Below are 21,098 nucleotides of genomic sequence, written 5' to 3'. Positions count from 1 at the left end.
GCTTCGAACAATTGCTAACCCCCGAAGGCACAGGTTGTTAGTCTCTCAAAACACTCTTTGTGTAACCAGCTGCTCCTTCCCTCATCTGTTTGGATTCCTGCTGTCAAATGGTGGCCCAAATCAGCAGAAAGCAATGAAAGTCATGTGCAGCCACACAAAAGGCTCAAAGTCAAAGCCTGATTACTGCATGCCAGACCTTCATTGCCAATGATGTCAAAGCTCTTGAAGCGAGCGAAGAATGGGGCGCTGTTGCACAATCTCAATCTCAGCAGTTTGTTGTCCAGCTGCCAGAACTGGTGAGAGAGCATAAAAGCGATTGGTGCTCTCAGTTCCGCGCTCCCAGAATGGAGCATGTTGTCCAACGTCAAGTCAAATGAGATCCCCTTGATGTGAAGAGTTTACCTGCTACGTCCAGGAGTGTTCTGAAGTGCGGAGTCTGCATGCTCTTTTTATTCTGATGCAGTGCTGGTTGAGACCAAGAAATATCAGTGTGGCCCGAAATTCTGAAGCAAATTATACGAACTTGGAACACTGATAGGGTAGCGGATTGTCTGATGCTACTACAGTGCAAGGTTCAAATCTGGAACTGTCTATAAGGAATTTGTATGTTTCCAGCCCCCATCCCCCCTACCCTGTGTCTGCCTGGATTTCCTCCAGGTGCTCCAGTTTCCTCCCCCGTAACAAAGGCATACAGGGTTAGTAGGTTAATTGGGTTTATTTGGATGGCATGGGCTCGTGGGACTGTTACCATGATGTATCTCCACATAATTTAATTTAGACATGCAGCATGGTAACGGGCCTTTCCACCCCATGAGCCCATACTGCCCAAATACCCCAATTTACCTACAACCACCATACGTTTTGAGGTTAAATTAATTAAATGTCATTTAAGAATTTTTCATAACAAATTATCTCTCCTGTTCATAAATAATTTCATGACCCAGAAATAGTGGATATCTGATGGCCAAGCATTACCAACCTTCAATCCATTGGAGACTTATGGTATTTGGCTTGTTCTGTGTGCAAGTGCCACATAGCTTAGGATTCCTACTTAGAAATACAGAAACCCCAAGGTTAATGTCATCAGGTCACCAGCATTGTCCTGATGTTCAGTAGCTAAGAACGAAGTGGCAGCCATTTAGCAGGGTGATCTGTTGCGACAGGGTAGATGAGACTCAGGAATGGAGGGTCCTTTTCTTTGAAGGGAAAAGAAGAAGGTAAGTCTTAGTTCATTCCCCTTCTTGAATTGTTACTTTAATAACTTTATTTCAATGCTTGCATTTCTGTGCAAGTAACCAACTGCTGAGGGGATTCAATTCCTAAATTTGGGGAGGCGAAGACGTAGATGATATATCGGGTTGTGACTTGCGGCGGGACTGAAACGCGAAGGTCTGCAGATACTGCAATTGTAACTGAAACACAGAAATGCTGGAGGGACGCGAAGGGATTTGCAGCATCCAGAGGAGGTACAGTAAAAGTCTGAAAATCCAGACTGCTTGGGGATTGGGTTAGGTTTTCCAGATTCTCGGGCAGAAATTTTAAAGAGGGATAAATGCTGCACTGTCTGTGGATCGAACACTTGCAACTTCAAATACATCTCCTGAACTGCTTGGCCCATCTTTTGCATTCTTTAAATACTTTCATATATTACCCTGTTTACAATTTGGTCATTTGTTTGTGATAAGATTTTTCTGCACCATGTGCACATGTATGAAATCTTGAAGACTGAAGCTACGATTCTGTTCCACAAATTGAATAACTGTTTCCATGGACACCTCGGCAGTAGCCTTTTTTATATCGTACTTTCAGATGCCGCATGTTTCCGTTACAACAGTACTGCTCACACCACGTTTTAGTTGCTTAATTATTTCAAGCTTGTCACTCAGTTTCAACATGTTCTTCTTACTCTTCACACTGCAAAATTTATCTGTTTTTAGGATCCATTATCATGGATTTGTATATCTGGTTGCCGCTCTGGATCTGCGGCACTCATGCTCGCAAATACCGCTAAATTTAAAAAGGTGGAGAGCTATCGAAAAGTCCAGCTTCTCGGGCGGTCTGGATTTCTTGACATCCAGATTTTTGGACCTCTACTGTGAAGAGATATTATCGAAGTTTCAGGCCTGAGCCCTTCCTCAAGCTATGAGTGAATTACAAGCTGGGGAAGAATAGAAGGGGGAGAAGTGCAGACCAATGGGCAAAAGGTGCTAATTGGATATGATAGGAGGAAAGTTAAGACTGCTCCAATTCTGACATCTGCAGTCTTGTGTGCAGTCTTGTATTTCTTTGCGTTTTTTGGTTGATTTATGTGTTTTAAGATCTTATCTGGGACCCTGGAGTGATGTGGATAAGTGACACTCTCCATTGAACATAAATGGTGAAAGAAAGACTTGCAGTTAGATAATGGCGATCCTCACAAACACCAACATGATGATCAGAAGATTTGCTGCTGGGACATTCTCTTTATTTCTCTCCATGTTCTGGACATTGCAGCTTCATTTATTATCAGTGGTCCAGTAACCGACGAGACCATTAACAGCCAATGTCATTAGTTGGTCTGGAGTCACTTAAAGGCACAGTATAAAGTCCTAAAACCTTCCTTTGTCTCCCTGGGACAGAACCTCAATTTAACAGCTCAAGCGAATGGCATTTCTAGCCCCAGTCAACTCTTCCTCAGTATTCCGCTGGACTGTTGTGCAAGATTTTATGCTCAAGTCTTGAAGCCACACTTTCTCATTGGTCCTCTCGATGAACCACAAAAACACAGTTGTGTAGTGGGTGACAAGTGCTGCATGAATAATAAAGAAGCAAGCGTATCGTCAGAAATTGAAATGGATCTCTCTGCTGTAGGACTGGCTCAGCTCTTTCTAATTATGGATGAGGTGTGTGTGAGAACAGGGGGAGTATTTGGAAAAATAATAGCTGAAGGATTCCATCCAATAGCTATCTTGTTATGCATTGCATGCTGCAATTGCTGGGTTTTACCATAAATTTAACTGCCATAATACGAAATACATAAAAAAAAAGATGAATTGAACAGGAGACTGTACGGCTGGGGGAGGGCTGGAGGAAAATCCACAGACCCTCAGCAACCCTGAAGGGACTCTCCCTCACTTTCCTTTCTCTCGCACTACAAGAGGCACCAGAAGATACTAATGGTGACTCTGTCTGGCTTTCGGCAGGCAGAAGGCAATTTCAAGTAATATTACATCTTCTGTACCATTACGTAACAATAAACCTTGAATCTCGAACAGTTTGAATGAGGAAATATGGTCGGTAATATTTAAATTGATGGACTTTTCTAAAAGGTTTTAATGAGATTTGCACCTTTGTGACACTGACCCTTTTGCGGCCTTATAATGGGGCTAAAACAACAGTGTGAACACGTAAGTCTGCAGACACCGTGATTGAAGTAAAAAGCTGGAGGAATTCAGCAGGTCAAACAGGGTCCTTAGCAAAGATAAAGACACAGAACCAACTTTTTGGGCCCGAGCCCTTCATCAAGGTATGAGCAAAATGTCAGCAGGTGCCTGGCCCAAATAAAATGGTGGGAGGGGCAGAGGAAGGAGTGCAGTCCAACAGGCAGCAGGTGATAGGTGGATCTTAGTGCAAGCAATCTCATCGCTCTCTGCCGGAGCCACATACAGATCAATAGCATGGTTCATTTAACAGTATTGAGAGCTTTCCCTTTGCAGCACTCTTGATGATACTTTGCATGTTCTTGCAGCCATAGGCATTAATCCAGCAAGGGCAGCTCTTAAAGGGATAAATATTGATTTCAGTCAGGGGAGTCAGAAAATCAGTGTACAAGAGGAAATGAAAATCCCACTTGAATCAAAATTCTCAACTCGCATTAAGACCCCCCAAAAATGCATGCAAAAATGCTAAAGCCAAATTTCATTTGCACTTCCCCGTCCCTTCTTCCCACCTCCCCTCTCCTCCCTTCACTTTTTTTATTCAGCTGCCTGCCTGAGTTTTGCTCCTACCTTGATGAAGGTCTCAGAACATTTGTTATTATCCCATTGCTTCCTATAGATGTGTGACCTGCTGAGGTTGTGGTGATACGACCACCAGCCTACTGCAGGGGGCGATCTCTGTACCTACAGGAAGAACACCTAAGGGGCTGACTGCACCTGGCTGGCTGTCAATCAGCCGGCCCGAATATAGACCTGAACTGGCCCTTCCTGAGCCAGTCACACGGGAGCCACCGAAGCAGGAATTAGTGCTCAGACTTTTATCTGAATAAAGCCTGTGGTACAGTCTTTTGAGTTTTGTCGCTACCTCAGCGCATCATAGAAGTTATCCAGCACTTTTGTGCATTGCATCTACAACCACAGCATCTGGAGACCTTCCTGTTTCACTTCAATTGCGCCGGTATCTTTTAGTGTTGTGAGATGGAATTTCTGTGCCAGGTTCCAAATGGCACTCGTGGAGGGACTGGACAGAGGCTCCAGCGTCCACCTGCAATCGACGAGCTGCTCTTTATTGAGCTGTCCTGTGGTTTCATGTGGCTTAAAAAGCTGCTGCAAGGAATGGAAATGTTCGCTTACTAATTCCACGGGCCAGAGTTTAAAGCCTCAAGTACTTTTGGCTTGGGCCAAAAACAGAAAATGCTGGGCATATTAAACTGATCATTCAAACTCTGTGGAGGTCAATGACCTTGATCAAAACATGTTCCAATTACTTTTAGCTTGGTATAAAAGCAGGAAATTCTGCAAGTAGTCTGCAGACCAGGCAGCAACAGGGAAAAACAGAGTGAAGTTGTGAAAGTGAGAGATGCGAATGCCTTATTTAGAGTTTCAGCATCTGCAATTACAGTGGAAGTCCAAAAATCCAGATGCCAGAAATCAGGATCACCCGAGAAACCGGACTTCACAAAAACTCTCACTTTTCAAATTTAGCGGGGTTTTGTGTGCATGCGTGCATGTGTAAGTGCCACAGATACAAGTGACCACGTGAAAATGTAACAAAAAATACTTATTTTTTTGTACTTAATTTATTATTGAAACATATTTCATACAAAATGCAATCTAAATTTAAATTTTAAAAGTACTGCCTGAGAATCCGGAAAATCCGGTTTAACCCAATCCCCGACCAGTCTAGATTTTAGGACTTTTACTTTTTTCCAGTTTCATTTTGTTAGTTTATGACTTTGTGTTGTATTCCCGATTTATCGGTTGACCAAGTCATTTGGAAAATGTGTTAATTGTATTGATATACTGATTTTATTAACCATCAAAACCAATGCTTGGTGAAACGTCAACGTAATACATCATTTTTCTTGCCTGATGAATCAGCAAGTGATATCAGACAGTCGGAATCAAAAGAGAAGTATTTTGTGTATTCTCAGATATCACATATTGTGTCAGTCCTCCAAACAATCTATATTCCACAAGCTCCAGTTCACCTGTTTTATCACAGGTGAAATATGGTTTATCAAAGCGCCCCGGGCCAACACCGGAAATGGCCGTCTAATGCGGCGACCGGCAAGATGCCGCACAAGCTGAGACATCCATTACATAGGCCACCTGTGGAATGGTGAAACTGGCCAACCACCGCCACCGGATCCCAGGGGACCCAATCTGGGCGTGGATGCTGGAACCGGCCAATCGGTGGCCGGCCTGCTCAAGCCACGCCCCCATACTGACGCGGCCGAGCTCACTATAAAAGGCAGAACTGCCTCTGAATAAACTCAATGGCAAATACACTCTACCGGCATGCGTGTCTTCTTTCCTCTGCAAGTTTTGAGCTCCAGCCCAGGAGCTACAACCGTGAGCTGTAACCTGGCTGTAGCAGTAGCGATCCCGCTACAATACCCTCTTTTCTCAAAGCTACCATAACTCAGTGTGAGGAACAGATTTTACACATTAATGAAGGTGAATTGTCAAACACATAAAAATGTGTTTGAACCTGTATTTTGTACTGAGCAATTTCAAGAAAATCGGTCAGTAGTCTCACTTATGTTGGTCCTTTTCTCAGGGTTGGAAAACCCTGGGCTGGGTAGTTAAACAGCCAGTGCCATCTCCTGTCCATTTAAGTTTCACCAAATCATTTTAGTATGTAGATCAACCTAATTAAATGAATTTCTGTCCCCATCCAGGTGGGTTACAACCACAACATCAGAATGTTCGGTCTCGTGTGGGAAAGGAATCCGTCGACTCCGAGTGAGATGTGAGCAGTTAACAGCCAATGGGACTTTAAGAATATTATCTCCAGCATCTTGTTCAGAAGAGAAGGACCAACCACCCTCTGAGGAGGATTGTTTATTGCAAGCCTGTGCAGCATGGGAGAGTCCATCATGGGGAGAGGTAATGATTTTATAGAACCATAGAACATTACAGCACAGAAAGCAGGCATTTTGTCTGTCCCGAACGATTAACATGCCTAGTCGCACTGAGTCCATAACCTTCTGTACCCCTCCCATCCAGGCACATGTCCAAATTTTGCTTAAATATTAAAATTGAGCCCGCATTCACCACTTCAGCTGGCAACTCATTCCACACTCCCACTACTCTCAGTGTGAGATGTCCCCCTAAACTTTTCCCATTTAACCCATGTCTTCTGGTTTGTATCTCTCCTAACCGTAGTGAAAAGAGACTGGTTCATTTATTCTGTCTCATCCCCTCATAATTTTGTATATGTCTATCAAATCTCTAGGGAATAAAGTCCATACCTGTTTAACCTTTCCCTGTAACTCAGTTCTTGAAGTCCTGGAAACATCCTAGTAAATCTTCTCTACAATCTTTCAAACTTATTGATATCTTCCCTGTAGCAAAGTGACTAAAACAATGTCTTACACAACTTTACCATAGCATCCCAAATCCTATTCTCAATACTTTGATTTATGAATATGTCAAAACCTCCCATTACAACCCTATCTACCTGTGATTCAACTTTCATGGAATCATGTACAATATCTGCATTCCCAGATCCCTCCGTTCCCTACTGAGAAATATTTGCCTATCTTTGATATGAACAGTGGTAAGTAATGAAAGAGTCAGAACCTGTTTCATAGGGGTTAGCCCACTGATTCATAACTTTTTTGTTCCACTCACATATCATCTTAAGTCTTATTCTGGCACTCCATCATGTAGAATGATAATGGTTCCTTTCAGTCAGTTTGTGTGGTTTGATATGTACATCCTGAAGTGGCTGTACAGGCCGATCCTTGACAGGCCCTGCTTGCCGTATACTTGGCAGGCCTGGAGGGGCAACAGGGGTAGAAGCTCTGTTATGGCTCTTCTATGCCTTTCCTCTGTCACCTCTTTGAGGTTTTTCCTCAGCAACGTCCACACCTTTTTCTCATGGCAGCCCTCCACTGCGAGCGTTCTTGAGCTAGATCCTTCCATGTCAGCTTTCTTGAGGCTCCTGTGCAGAATGTCCTTGTACCGTAGGCGCCAGCCTCCTCATTTTTGGCTACCACTGGACAGTTGGCTGTACAAGAGGTCTTCCGTCAGGCATTCTGACAACGTGTCCTGCCCAGTGCTGATGGACTGACATCACCAAGGTTGAAACAGTTGGCATTCCAGCTCGAGAAAGGACCTCAATATTGGAGATCTTGTCTTACCAGGTGATCTTCATCAGAGAACGTAGGTGACGCTGATGCAGTTGGTCAAACTGGCATGGGCACCACATCTCACATCCATAGAGCAAGGCCAATAATGACAATGGCCCTGTCTACCTTGCCACGATGGCCAACCTGATGTTCTGTGACCAAACTTGATCTTTCAGCTGACCAAAGATAAAGCAGGGCCTTTCTGATTCTTGACTCAATTTCCACATCTAGAGAAGCTGAAGAGGTTATTGTGCGCTGCCCGAATAGCAAAACTTGTTCGCAGCATTGAGACGATCTCATCAATGAGGATAGTTGGTTCTTTGTATCTTGAGCAGGGGCTGGTTGGTACAGAACTTATGTCTTTTTCAGGCTGATTGTCAATCCATACCTCTTAGTAACACTGACAAAGAAACTGGGGATCTCCTGTTAGTCTTTGAGAGCATAGTCATCAGCGAACTGTAGCTCATGCGCCACAATGTCCTTGACTTTTGTTTATGCCTTCAGTCTTGCGAGGTTGAGGAGCTCGCCATCAGCCCTTGTTTGGAGGAAGACTTCTAAATTCAGGTCTGAGGCGGCATCCTGAAGAACAGCAGCGAAGGATAGTCCAAACAGAAGAGGAACCAAAACACAACCCTGTTTTACGCCATTGCTGATGGGAAATGGATCTGACAACTCGCCACACATATTGATGCGGCCTTCCATACCTTCATGGGACTGACGAATGATGTTGGTTGGGCGTATGGGGAGGGGGGGGGCAACTGAATTTTGGTAAGAGCTTCCACAGGCCACCTCTACCAACAATGTCAAACGGTTTGGTTAGATCAACAAATGTGACATGGAGACTTCTTTGCTGCTCAACGTATTTCTCTTGCAGCTGCCTTCTTGAGAAGATCATATCGACAGTACTAAAGCCTGTTCGAAAATCACACTGGCTTTCTGGAAGGATGTTGGACACCAAACATCTCAGGTTGATCTTGGCGAGGCATTTTCCTGAAAATGACAGAAAAGAGATGCCATGATAATTGCTTCAATCTCTCTTGTCTCCCTTGTTCTTGATGATGGTCAAGAATGATGTATTTTTGAAGTCTTGTGGTAGTTCTGCAGCTCCCCATAACTTTGTGAACAGCTGGTGCAGACATGATTTCAGTGTGTTACCACCATACTGGTAGATTGCAGCTGCAAGACCATCAGACCCTAGTGTTTTGTTGTGTTTTAGCTGTTTGATGGCTTTGATGACCTCAGGAAGTGTAGGGGTAGCATCTAGCTCGAACAATACAAGACACGGGTACACTTTGTCCAGTGCTTCATCGGTGATAGTTCCTGGTCTATTCAACAGCCTGTGGAAGTGTCCTTGCCATCTCTTCGTGTGCTCTGACTTCTCAGTGTACTGTACAGTGGATGTACTGTCTTTGCTCAGGAGTTCTGAGGTTGCTTGCTTTGATGGACCATACACACCTCTGATTGCTTCATAGAAATGTCTTGACTAATTACAGTCAGCGAAGGCTTGTAATTCCTTGGCCTTGTTGGCCAGCCATTGGTGTTTGATAGCTCTGACCTGCCTCTGCAAAGTTGATTTTGCACCCAAAAAGGCTAGTTTTTTAGAAATTTAGTTTGGGTGTTGGTGTGCAACTGCCTTAGCCCTTAGAAGATCTTGTGCAGTTCTCCTGATGCTTGCACTTGACTTTCCCCAAGGTGTCCTGGGCAGCGCTGTACAATGTTTCTTTGAAAGCATTTCAGTGCTCAATAATATTGTCTGGTAGATTCTCAACCCATCTGCTGAGCACAGTTTCCATGGAGGATTTCAAGGCATCAACACACTCACAGTCCTTCATTTTGGTGGTGTTCAGCTTTTTGGATGGTTTGGCAGCATGGAGGTTTGATGATCAGTTGAGCACTCAGCTCCATACTTAACTCTGGTGATACAAATGTCAGAGATGTCTCATGGTCAATTTTAGATCGTGGATGCATCCATGTTCATTTGAGCTTGTTTGGCAATCTAAAGAATGTATCAGTTTGAATTCTGTTCACATCGAGAGAAGCAAAAGCCCGTTCTGTTACTGTTGCCAATCCCTTGGCGTCTGATCACACCAGGCCACGCAGTGGACTTCTTGCCAACCCAAGCATTAAAGTCTCCTAGCAACAGCAGCTTATTGCAATTTGCCACACTACTGGTGGTGGTTTTCAGCTCACTGTAAAATTCCTCCTTGACTTCACTGGGATTAGTCGGAGTTGGGGCATAGACATTGACCATGGTGAGATGGTGCTTTCCTTGCAGAGGTATTCACATGGTCTGGAGGATTCGATCAATACAGCAACAGGCAGGGTTGGTGGCTTTGCTGCGAGGCAGTTCTTGATAACCAAGCAGACTCCAGGTTCTCTTTTTTCCCCCTTCAGGCCTGCCAGACTAGAAGAATGTGTACCCGTCTTTCTTTTTGCACAGCGCACCCTCTCCAGTGAGTCAAGACTCCTGGAGAGCTGCAATGTCCACTCTGTAGTCCTTGAGCACGCGAGCAACAAATGCAGTGCATCTCTCTGGGCGATCAGAAATAGCCTTGTCCAATAGAGTTTGTTTATTTCATGAGGTGACGATCAGATTCTGCTTGTAATTCTTATCGCTCGCGTTGGATGGCCTGCCAGTCACGGCAGAGTGGCCAGTTTGCTTTGTTTGAGCCACCTCTTCTAGGCCCTTCCCTTATGGTAGGGGGAACAGTGCCTCCCTAATCAGGGCTGCAGAGGATGCTGCCTCACCAGATCTATGCTCTGTAATCCACATGCAACCGCTCTCCCCCGCCACCCGCTTTGCCAATTGTCCATCGCTATAGGACTTGGATGTGTTTAGGATACACCACCCCTCAGAATGAATGAATGCGTGAATGAATTTTTAGGTGAGTAGGGGGTTGCACATCCCCTCCCAGATCCAGTGGCATGGTGAGGTCCAGGACGGCTGGGGGAAAGTTCTTTTGCAGTGAATGGCCAGACCAAGCTTCGATGCAAGGGAGGCCCTTTCCGCGCTTCATGCTAGATGGCCCTACGGGAGGGATAGTCTGCCCTTTGATAGGTCTTGTTTTTCATCCTGCAGGCTGGGGGAGCCAGTTTAGTCACTGACCATCCAACAGGTAGTAAGTACTAGGTTACATGGTACCAGTAGCACCCCGACGAGTGACCTGACACATATTACTTAAGGTGGTATTTGAATGGGAACAAAAGAGGTTGGTTTAGCCAAAGCTTTTACTCTGATATTTCCAGGAAGAATTAATTTGCTCTCACGAAGTGAAAGGAAAGTTGCCAAAACTTAAATTCAAAGGAATTTCCACCTTGCAAATGAAATTGGCTCCTAGGCTTCAAAACCATTTCAGAATTATGGGTAATTCATATCAGCAGTTGATAATTTACCATTAATTGAATACCTCTGCCATCTGACTATCTCCATGGAGAAGACGGCATGCCTGGAGCAGATACTGTCAGCTAGTATTTCTATTCAATTAAATGGAGAGAAACTAAGTGGGTTCGATTCCCAGTGCGACGTTATCTGCTGGTGGTTCCCTTCCAAGCAACACTCATCTCTGTGTTTGGCTCAGAATGCATGAAAAGGCAATGTATCCAATAAACAGTGTGTCATGAATATTTTATTAAAATTCATCTTTAAACAAACATAATTAAGTTAATCTCTTAATTGTAATCCTGGCTTTGTGGAATAAGTCAATTATGAAATCAGTCGTCATCATGTAGCCCTCCATCTTCCCTGAAGAGAAAAGTTTATAACAAGCATTTGATCCACTATTCCTTTTTTTTAAAGCTATATCTTATGGTTAAAATTATTCCCTAATTGTACACAAGCAGAGCCGATTAACTTTAGATGGAAACAATCATTAGTAATGGAATAAAACTTTTATTTCCCCAAGCTGAGTTGCAATGAAAATGTTCAGTTGTGTTGAAATCAAGGAATTAGTCTGGGCATGCTTTTATTTGCTACAACAGCAGTTGGCCAAGGAATCAGATAATTATTTATTGAGGTGAGAGGAGAATAATACATCTCCCTGGTGTTGATGTATGAATGGCTGCGTTTCTCTGAGAACAGTGATGTCAATTGCAATAATAAAATCAAAAATCCTAAATTTAAATATACTGGGGCTCCTCTGTTCCACAGGCCGCATATAATATTGGAAGCAAAAGCCTTCATCTGGTGTTAGGTGATGCCAACAATTTAATCTGTCATCATTCTGCACCTGTACATACCAATCATTACTACTGGGGACATTAACAGCAATTTGCTACACTTAGTCCAAATAATTTTCTGAAAATTATGCTCTTTTAAGAGCTGCGACTGAAAAGATTAACCTGCTGAGGCAGAGTTAATCCCTGGAAACACTTGCTGGAAAGTCCGTGGCACGTTGAGGTTGGGTTGAGGTTCATGCGAAGGTACCCCAATGTTTAGAAACTGCAAGGGAAAGGAACTGACAACTGATTCACATCAGCAAGACATGTGAAAGAGGAAACATAATGGGGCATGCAGGTCAGACCTATTTTTGACATTGGCGAGAATAGACATTCAGTGCAATAAGATACAAGTGCATAACAATAATAGAGTTCACCTTGGCATTGCCATTTTGGTAGGTTATCCTGTCAGCAAATGTAATTTTTAGTGTACTACATGTTAATGCTAAATATATGTTAGTTATCTTGGTATTGACAAGAGAAGTCAGAAGTTCGTACGACTGTTATTAGTGCTGAACTGACCGCTTTCATCCTCTTCTTCCCTTTTGCGACAAATGACTTCTGTTATTGTCATTATTCCATTTACAAAAGGCACACACAGGCTGGTGGAAACATAACCAACTGCATGTGTGGGATTTCTCGTCCAATCTAAGTTTTTATTATGTTATTTTTGACTATAGCATCGTGGATCCATCAATTCACCACTAATTTGCATCTCCATATATCTCTACATTCACTCCCGGTCGCCACATTATAGGAAGGAGGCGGGAGGTCTTGGAGAGCAGATTCACCAGGATGTTGCCTGGATTGGAAATGAAGTCTTATGAGGCAAGGTTAGCAGAGCGGGGACTTTTCTCTTTGAAGCCTAGAAGAATAAGAGGTGACTTCATAGAGAGGCATAGATAAGGTACCCAGCCAGCACCTTTTTCCCAGGGTGGGAGTAGCAAACACCAGAGGGCGTCTTAACAAAGTGAAGGGAGAAACGTTTAGGGGAGACGTCAGGGGTAAGGATCTTTTTACACAGGGAGTTGCCATGGATGGTGGTGGAGGCTGAAACATGAGGGGCATTTAAGGGACTCTTAAACAGGCACATGGATGAAGAAAATTATCGGGTCATGAGGTAGGAAGGGTGTAGATTTCTTGAATTATTTTGGTACGAATATATAGGTCAGCACAGCATCGACAGTTGAAGGGCCTGTAATGTGCTGCAGTGTTCTATGTTCAATATTTCATAGGCTGCCATACTTGGATCCTTAAGTGTGGCTATTCCCTTGAGCAATAAATCTCTTTCCAAACACATCCAAAACACACATTTTAAGAATAAAGCTTATAGATGATTTTCAAGATTTCTGGATTTGCATTTGATGTGCTAGTACCAATTTTATAGAGTTTTTGTAATTTGGAATCAAATGTGTCTATGACCATTTTTTAAATCCTGGCAACTTTTTTTTTTACTCGTTTGTTTGACAGTGTTCTGGCCGTTGTGTGGGTCACGGCATTGCTGTCCAGCACCGCCAAGTTGTATGTCGCTATCCAAATGGAACGTCAGCTGCAAGGTCCTCTTGCATGAAAACAGAGAGGTATTATGGGAACATCATTGCAATCTGTGGCAATTTTCCACATAATAACAGTTGTGACAACATTGTTAATTACGTTCGAAAAGCAGGGAATAATTGAAAATGAAAACTTCAGCATTAAAATTCAACAAGCAAAAATGCTGATATAATATGAGCTTGACCAACAGCAGTTTCAAATTACCAGAACTAACTTCTTTTAACTTGTACAATGAATATCAAGAAGTTAATGATATCTAATCTGGAATTTGGTAGAAACTAAAGCACAAAAGATTTGCAAATTATATTCTGTAAATAACTAATTATAGGGATAAAATATTCCGATAATATTGATAGGAAGTGTCTAGCACCTGTTTGATCCTTGGTGAGGTCAGACTGTTTTAAAGTCAAGTTTATATATCATCTGATTGCATAAGTACAACCCGACAAAAGCAGTTCTCCTGTCAAAACATGCAGACCTACAAGCAGTCATTACCCACATATGGATAAACAATACACATGCAGGACAAGTATTCATAAATAAATATATGCTGTTTTGTAACTGTGATACTCTCAGATGGTCAGTGTGAGCACTTCCTTTGATCGTTCATCATTCTCACTGACTGTGGGAAGGAGCTATTTTTCAGCCTGATGGTACTGGTGTTGATATTCCCGATGGGAGTGGCTGAAAGGCGCTGTGCGTGGGGTGAAAGGGGTCCTCAACAACTTTGTGTGCCTTGTTCAGGCAACGATCCAGGCAGATCACATTGGTGGGGGGTGGGGGGGGTGGAAGGGAGAGTCTAGTGAAACTCTCTGCCACTTTTATGGTCCTGTGAATTGGCCTCCAATCATTTTCCACCATGCCACACTGTGATGCAACCAGGCAGGACACTCTCAGTAGGGCTCCTGTAGAAGGTTGACATGATGGTAACTGATAGTCTTCTCAGGAAGTATAGTCGCAATTGTACCTTCCTGACAAGTGAGGAGATGTTGTGTGTCTATGATGGCAGTCAGTATCTGGTCCACAAATTTACCGTGAACAAGTAAATCAATACATTTTTTTTTCGTTTGAACTTATGGAACTTTAGATCAGAGTTTTTGATCTTGGCCTCCTTCATTTAAAGAAATCAGAGGAGATTTGGCATGTTGTCGAACACTCCTATCCACAGGTGGACTGTTGTTATCTACTGTATACTGACTGGTTGCATTACTGCCTGGTTCAGCAATTCAGGTGGCCCGGATCACAGAAGTAGCAAACATAGACAAGTTCAATACTGCCTCATAAAGGCAATCAAGACCATAACCCTAGTCACAATCTCTTCTCACTGCTACCTTTGGCTACAATGTCTCTTGCTTTCATGAATAGTTTTTTTTTAACTTCCATTGACCATCAGGCTATTGATCCTCCTTTGACTACATTAATCATAAAATACTCCAACACCACGAAAAGGGTCATCTGCACCACTGGAACACCACTTCTCTCCTTGGACAGTAGTGGCTGTGGATATTTATTATCTGTTTTATTTTAATTGATTGTCTCTTTTTAATTTAATACATGCTATTGTATTAAATTACCATATAATTGTCTCTTTTACCATATAACTGTTTGGCTGCAACAAGTAAGAATTTCAGTGCATGTGTACACTGTACAATGTGTATGTCCGTAACTCATTAACTCAACTAAACAAGACAAATTATTTTCACCATGGAAGTAAATGTCTTCAAGGGTGAGGAATGTTCTGCAATATATGCTGCTGTTTAGTTACACCACTATGTACACCTCACAAAGGACAAATCTATTCAAGCTGCCCATCCTCAGCTGCTCTAAATTATACAATAAAACTCCTGGTATCCAGAACCTACAGGGATTGGTGGATGCTGGATAAGTATGTTTTCTAGTTTCTTGAGACTTACAATGCCTAACCCATACATATGTATTAAGAATAGTTTAAAAGACAAAAGTACAATATTGTACTTACACTGAACAAGCTTCACTTACATAAATATATGAACCTTAAAGCATTTTACTTTGTTTTCAGTCATATTCCTTGAAAACATTTAACCGTCACTCCATCTGCAGGTTCCTCCCCCTCCACACAGCCTCCTGAAAGATGAACAATAACATAAAAGATAATTAACCATCCCTCCCCCAAGTTTATAGATAAAACTTCTGACCAGGGCCACAATTACTAAACAGGGATAAGAGGACACTTTAAGAGAGCCCACACTGCAACAAGCAGCATCAACCAGTTCTTCATTCTGGGCAACACAATTGCTTCACACAACTTTATTCAAACAGCCGCTATGAGCAAGGCACGACCCAGGCGCTCCGCTGGGCCGAATATTTGCTCCCATCTTCACCAAAGGTTTACACGTTACTTCAGAGAACATTTACGTTTACAATTTTAAGCTAACGGTTTTTTTAAAATCTTTTTTTATTATTACTTATTTAAAAATGTTAAATTTATTTTCTTGGATTTTCTTTTTGCCAGTTGCTTGGGGCTGCCACTTGAATTCCGGATACCAGGGTTTCTACAGTAATAATGTTTGCAATCCACAGATCTCCTTCTGCAAGACGATGTAAATCAGAGAGGTGTAATGTGCATTGGAGAACAAGGCCTTGGAGACAGTGTGCAGCCACATGTGGAAGTGGTTTCCAGTCTCGACAAGTAGCTTGTATCCATAACAAAAACAACAAAGTTGTGGCGGATCAGTTTTGTGGATGGAAGAGGCGGCCAGTCACATGGCAACATTGCAATCTAACTTCTTGTGACAGTAAGTACATTTCCACTTTTGGTCAAAAATAAAAAAATATGTTGCACGACAAGCAAAAAAACCTTGTGCTGGAAGAATTTAGCTTTTGTCTGGTATGCTGGGATCTCATTACAGTTTTGCGATAAGTAAGTGGCAAATGGAAAAAGTGAATGAAGTTTTTGTTTTCTTCACCTCATCCCGATGACGTGTCAGTTATTTAGATTTGGATGTGTTGCTTCCAGCTTCTGATGGAGAATGCATGGACACAATGCGCTACTGTGGACTGGTGAAACGCCTGATGCTGTGCCACTTGAACACCTACAAACACAGGTGCTGCGATTCCTGCAGAAATCTCTAACTGATAAGATGCCACTGGTTTGCTGGAGTATTAAGACTGTGAATGGATTTATGGAGAACTCTGGAGATTAACTGAATGCAGTAGAATCTGATCTAAGATGAACTTGGGGAAAATATTTCAATTGTGCTGTAAATCTGCTGGTCCAAAGGTTTCCTTGCTGTTTATTATTTTAGTCAAATATGCAGGCAGCTGATCCTTTGGGGGAAGAACTGCTCAACTCTACTATGGACTTGTTCTGCCCATGTATTCTTCAACGCGCAGGATTTAGATTGTATCATGTGAATTAACACTGCCACCAAGAGAACAAACATTTTCAGGTGGGTTTTTTAGTGAAGGCAAGGAAAAGCTTTCCAACTAAGGGGGTGGGGTGGGGGGTTGGGCTACTGGCAAGAGTGTTTATCCTTTCTCGTTACTTCAAATTACGTCTGATCTTGCAGACTTGTTCGACCTGTGGATGAAAATGAACATGGGAATAAAGTATTTTGTGGTTCACATTTTTTTTTTACCTTGGATAGCTACTTTAAGGAAGACCTATTAGCAATGTGAATCCCACCTTTGAATGAAATCCGATCAGTGAATTAGCTGTTACCAACGCAGCCTGCACTGCCGTCAAGTGTTAGCAAAGGGAAAGCATCGAATTGTTCTTGATTGTAAAGAGACAAAAAGTCAGAGGTAAATTATGCTTGAGGGAAAATATTTAACAGATAATCTCACCAATTCTCTTTAGTTTGAGCTGCCACATTACGTTTTTAATATGGTCACATAGGAACCTTTCTCCATTTGCAACACCCATGATAACAATGTTTATTTCTTGACTCAAAAAGACCCTTTAAGATAAAGAATTAAATTACCACTGTTAAGAAAATGATCACAAATTTAATCGTATGAATTAATGGTGAGTACATTTTGCATTGCACAAAAATAGAGAAGGAAATATTCAAATAAATGCAAAACATTTCTGCCTCTGGAGAATCTCTATCCTCAGGTTTACTGCTAATTGTTGACCTTTCAGTTTTCAACTAAAATTGCAGCTGAGAATCAATGCCTCGCCTTTGTATTTGCATATCATTTTCAGGATTTAAACAGGTTAGAATCAGAATGTGGAAGTTGAGGGTCAGCTCTTTTTAAAAAAAAAATCAAAGGTCAAAGTAACTTTTGAATGTGGCATTGCCCATATATCTGACATTTTCAGTGTAGAATTCTTGCAAAAACAACAGATAAAAAATGAATTTGATTTCATTGATTGAATTCCACCCCCCCATAAAAAAAACCAAAATCAAATGTTCAACTTTTGCAAAAGCACTCAAGTACAGTTTCGTGAATCAATTGAACACAGGCATTTCCTTGAGAGTCTCATTAAGGTCACCTGGAAAGAAAGCATATTTTCCTGCTAAATTTGTCATTTTAAACCTTGAATGTGCATTTGAAACTTTTTCCCCCTCAGTTCTTACAACAACTTGATGAGTAATGGACTCTCAAAATAAAGCTCAGATTTCCCTTATTTATAATGTGTGAACATAACAGGCATATAGTCCTTACATTTTTTATATGATTCAATTCCAACTAATTTTATTCTCAAAGGGTTTCTCATTCTCCTGAAGCCAAGGGAACAATTCATTATATGATGTGCTTCCAAGCACAGTTCCTCCACTGGTGAATCAGATATACTCAAGTGACTCCGATCTTTCTTTCCTAATGTGGTTACCCTTCAGCTGGTATGTTTGCACACATACTTCCTCCACCCACTCCAGTAAATTTCAGAGACTTATCGTACAGGGAAGTCGGTGTAGATCAACATTCATCTTCGCAGTACATGTTGCCAATCTGTGTCGGAGCATAGATCTGAGTAAACTGATGTCATTAATGGAATATTACTTCATGTTTTGTATTTCAAACTAACCTTTACTGGTCCATGTGTTTCCCAGAAACATTAATTAATGTATAGCCCTGCTGAGGTTTATTAAAATTCATTTTTGACTGCAAAGAAGATGACAGAATATATTCATAATCAGAAAATCAAATGTGGAAAGCAAATTTTAAAATAAATAGCAGCAAAAAATATGTTGGCAAAGTACAGACCGGCTCTGAATAGTTCTGTAAATGTTTTAAAAGTACAGAACAGCTAGTGTAATATTGCTGCAATAACCAGCACTCTGCATCTTACAAGAAATTCATTGTGTTTAAATAATGAGTCCAACCTTATATTTTATTTTCTTTATAACTCAAAGTATCCTTGAGTTCTTTCTTGACAGGAACAATAGACAATGCATCAAAATACACTGCAGTATTTTAATTTTGTTTCGTGAGTACAATATGGCATCACAACACAGCAAATTTCAAAATCATCTTCCCTTTACTGAAGGGATAAAGAAGAAGAAAAAAAGATGAAATAAGAGTGAATGTAAGAAATCATTTTGCTGCCAGTTTACTAAAATAAATAAACTTAGAGGAAATATGCAAAAAATATAAACTAATCTAGTAAACGTATGGTCACTAATAATTGTGTATTAAATTTAATTTGAACAATATAAATTAGACAAGTACAATAATTTTGCTGAAACTCAGTTGATAAATAATTATTTGTGTTCAGCAATAGGGCTTTTAGGTGTTCAGCAATAGGGCTTTTAGGTGTTCAGCAATAGGGCTTTTAGGTGTTCAGCAATAGGGCTTTTAGGTGTTCAGCAATAGGGCTTATTGAGGGTAACAGTATTATAGGCAGTGGTAAACATTTAACATTGATTCACATTTGTGCATTTCCAAGTCCTCCAGTTATGTTTCTGAATACAGCTGTTTTAAGTTGGTCTTTTCCCAGAAGAAGATGATTTTACATTCTCCAAAGAATTGATGGGTCTTGTCCTTTTGCAAAAGGTTGTCCATAAATTAAACAAAAAAAATTGTAACATATTACCTGTACATATTTATTTTCTGTTATGAAGTGCAATACTGAATACTGTACATTGTGTGTTATAAAGAGTATTTTTGCTGGGACTTATTTACTACCAAAGCTTCTTTTCGAAGTTACTTTTCACTTCCTATTTAAAGTTAAAATGCTAGTAACTATGTTAAGCACTTATCAAAATTGTCTTTTTTTTCCAGACATAGAAATGCACGTAACTTGGTAATGAAGCTCTCCCTGGGTTAGGGTTTAAATGTAAGACGTATCTAAAGTGCTACCCATGGGCTCTGCATAGCCAGTAGGCCTTGAAAATTAGGCACACCAACTCCTATCAACCTGGTCCTTGATGCATTGGTCTATCTGGTAGATTTCTGCATTTCTGAGGGTTTATATTTCAGTGAGGCAAAAATCCCAAATCAGAATATAAACATTTTATTTGGTCTCAATTTCTTACATAGGAATGTTCTCTCTTCTCTATTAACTCTCCAAAACCTTTGACTGAGAAAGGATATTACTTAGAACATAGATATTCTTCTGCTGTGTTTTCCTGGCTACATTTCCTTTTTGCTTGTTCTTCTTACCATGAGAGTCTATCTGATCTTCTGATGAGCTCATTTGAAGAACTTCCCAAAACTACCCCCTACCCCTTCCTTTGTTCCACTTTTAACAGCTGTATTGACTTCACTGAGAGAATTTTGCTCACAAAATATATGCCCCTGGTTCTAATGAGTTCTCATTGGATTAACCAACAATTGGTTTGACAAAGGATCAATCAGAATAGCAGAACCACTTAAAGCTTTATAGCTTTTTATCAGTGACAAAAAGATGGAACCAAAACTGAGGAAGTGAGAGACGTGGGCCTGGGAAGGGTTGATGATTGTATGCATAGACAAGTGTGAGATCGGTTGTTGGAGATCAGTGCAAGAACTAAGGGAAAGGGAATGAGAGAGATGCCTAAGACAGCAATTATGTAAAAGTCCTTTGTTAAGTGGGAGGGAAGTTGAAAGTGATAGTGGGGAATATGTCTGTACTTGGATTGGTTAGAAGGATGAACTAAGTGGGGGGGGGGGGTGACTGGAGGAGGGGGAAGATTTAACAGGTGGAGGTGCAGTTGATGTTCCTGGGAATAAGAGTGAGCAAAGTTTCAGTAACTACAAAGACTAGTTGGCCCAGGAGTTACAAATCTAGATTTCTATCAGGGCTATACGGACTAATTTCTTCTGCTGTACTTTGAGAAATTACATAATTTAGGTTGGAAATTATATTAGTCCTGCAAGGAAATGCCTAGTTGAATTTTTGGAATGTCACATAACAAACCAGTAATGTATTTATTCATTTTCCCTTGTTGGGTGCCAGAACAAATCACGCAATACAATCTACCTTTGGACCACTTTCCTTTCTAGCTCTTGGCTCAGCTCTCATTCCCAATTTGTTATTGCTCTGTGTCCATATTTTTTAATGAAACCCTGTCCATTACTACTTACACTGGGCTAGAAATTCTCTCATCTAATGCTATGTTCAGGCATTGCACAAGTGAATCTTTCCCAAAACCTGGCTGCACTTCAACTCTTCCTGGAAAGTATAAGACATTGAGCTTCCTCAGTCAGATTCTTTGCATCTCCTCTTTTCTTCTTGCCTCCAAACCCATCCCTGCTGATGTAACCTTGGCCCCGTGGATCTCATTCTCCCCCCCCCCCTCCCCACTACACCTTGGCTTTGCTAATTGTCAGACAGCCCCTCCTTTACCCCAACCTTCATCATTTTTTT

The 21,098-nt window shown here is 41.4% G+C and overlaps 1 protein-coding gene across 1 annotated transcript in view; it reads left to right on the top strand.

Annotated features, from left to right (window-relative positions):
• Positions 1-20,384, top strand: part of LOC138749786 (ADAMTS-like protein 3) — a 428,872-nt gene extending 408,488 nt beyond the window's left edge. The window contains exons 26-29 of the mRNA XM_069911655.1: positions 6,101-6,308; positions 13,241-13,350; positions 15,884-16,098; positions 16,320-20,384. Coding sequence (XP_069767756.1) covers positions 6,101-6,308; positions 13,241-13,350; positions 15,884-16,098; positions 16,320-16,435 — 649 coding nt within the window. The 3' untranslated portion in view covers positions 16,436-20,384. The remainder of the gene's footprint in view (positions 1-6,100; positions 6,309-13,240; positions 13,351-15,883; positions 16,099-16,319) is intronic.
• The last annotated feature ends 714 nt before the right edge of the window (positions 20,385-21,098 follow it).

Source organism: Narcine bancroftii, chromosome 14, assembly GCF_036971445.1.
Source record: "Narcine bancroftii isolate sNarBan1 chromosome 14, sNarBan1.hap1, whole genome shotgun sequence".
In the NCBI taxonomy this organism is placed as follows: Eukaryota; Metazoa; Chordata; class Chondrichthyes; order Torpediniformes; family Narcinidae; genus Narcine; species Narcine bancroftii.
This window is presented reverse-complemented; position numbering and strand designations above follow the sequence as displayed.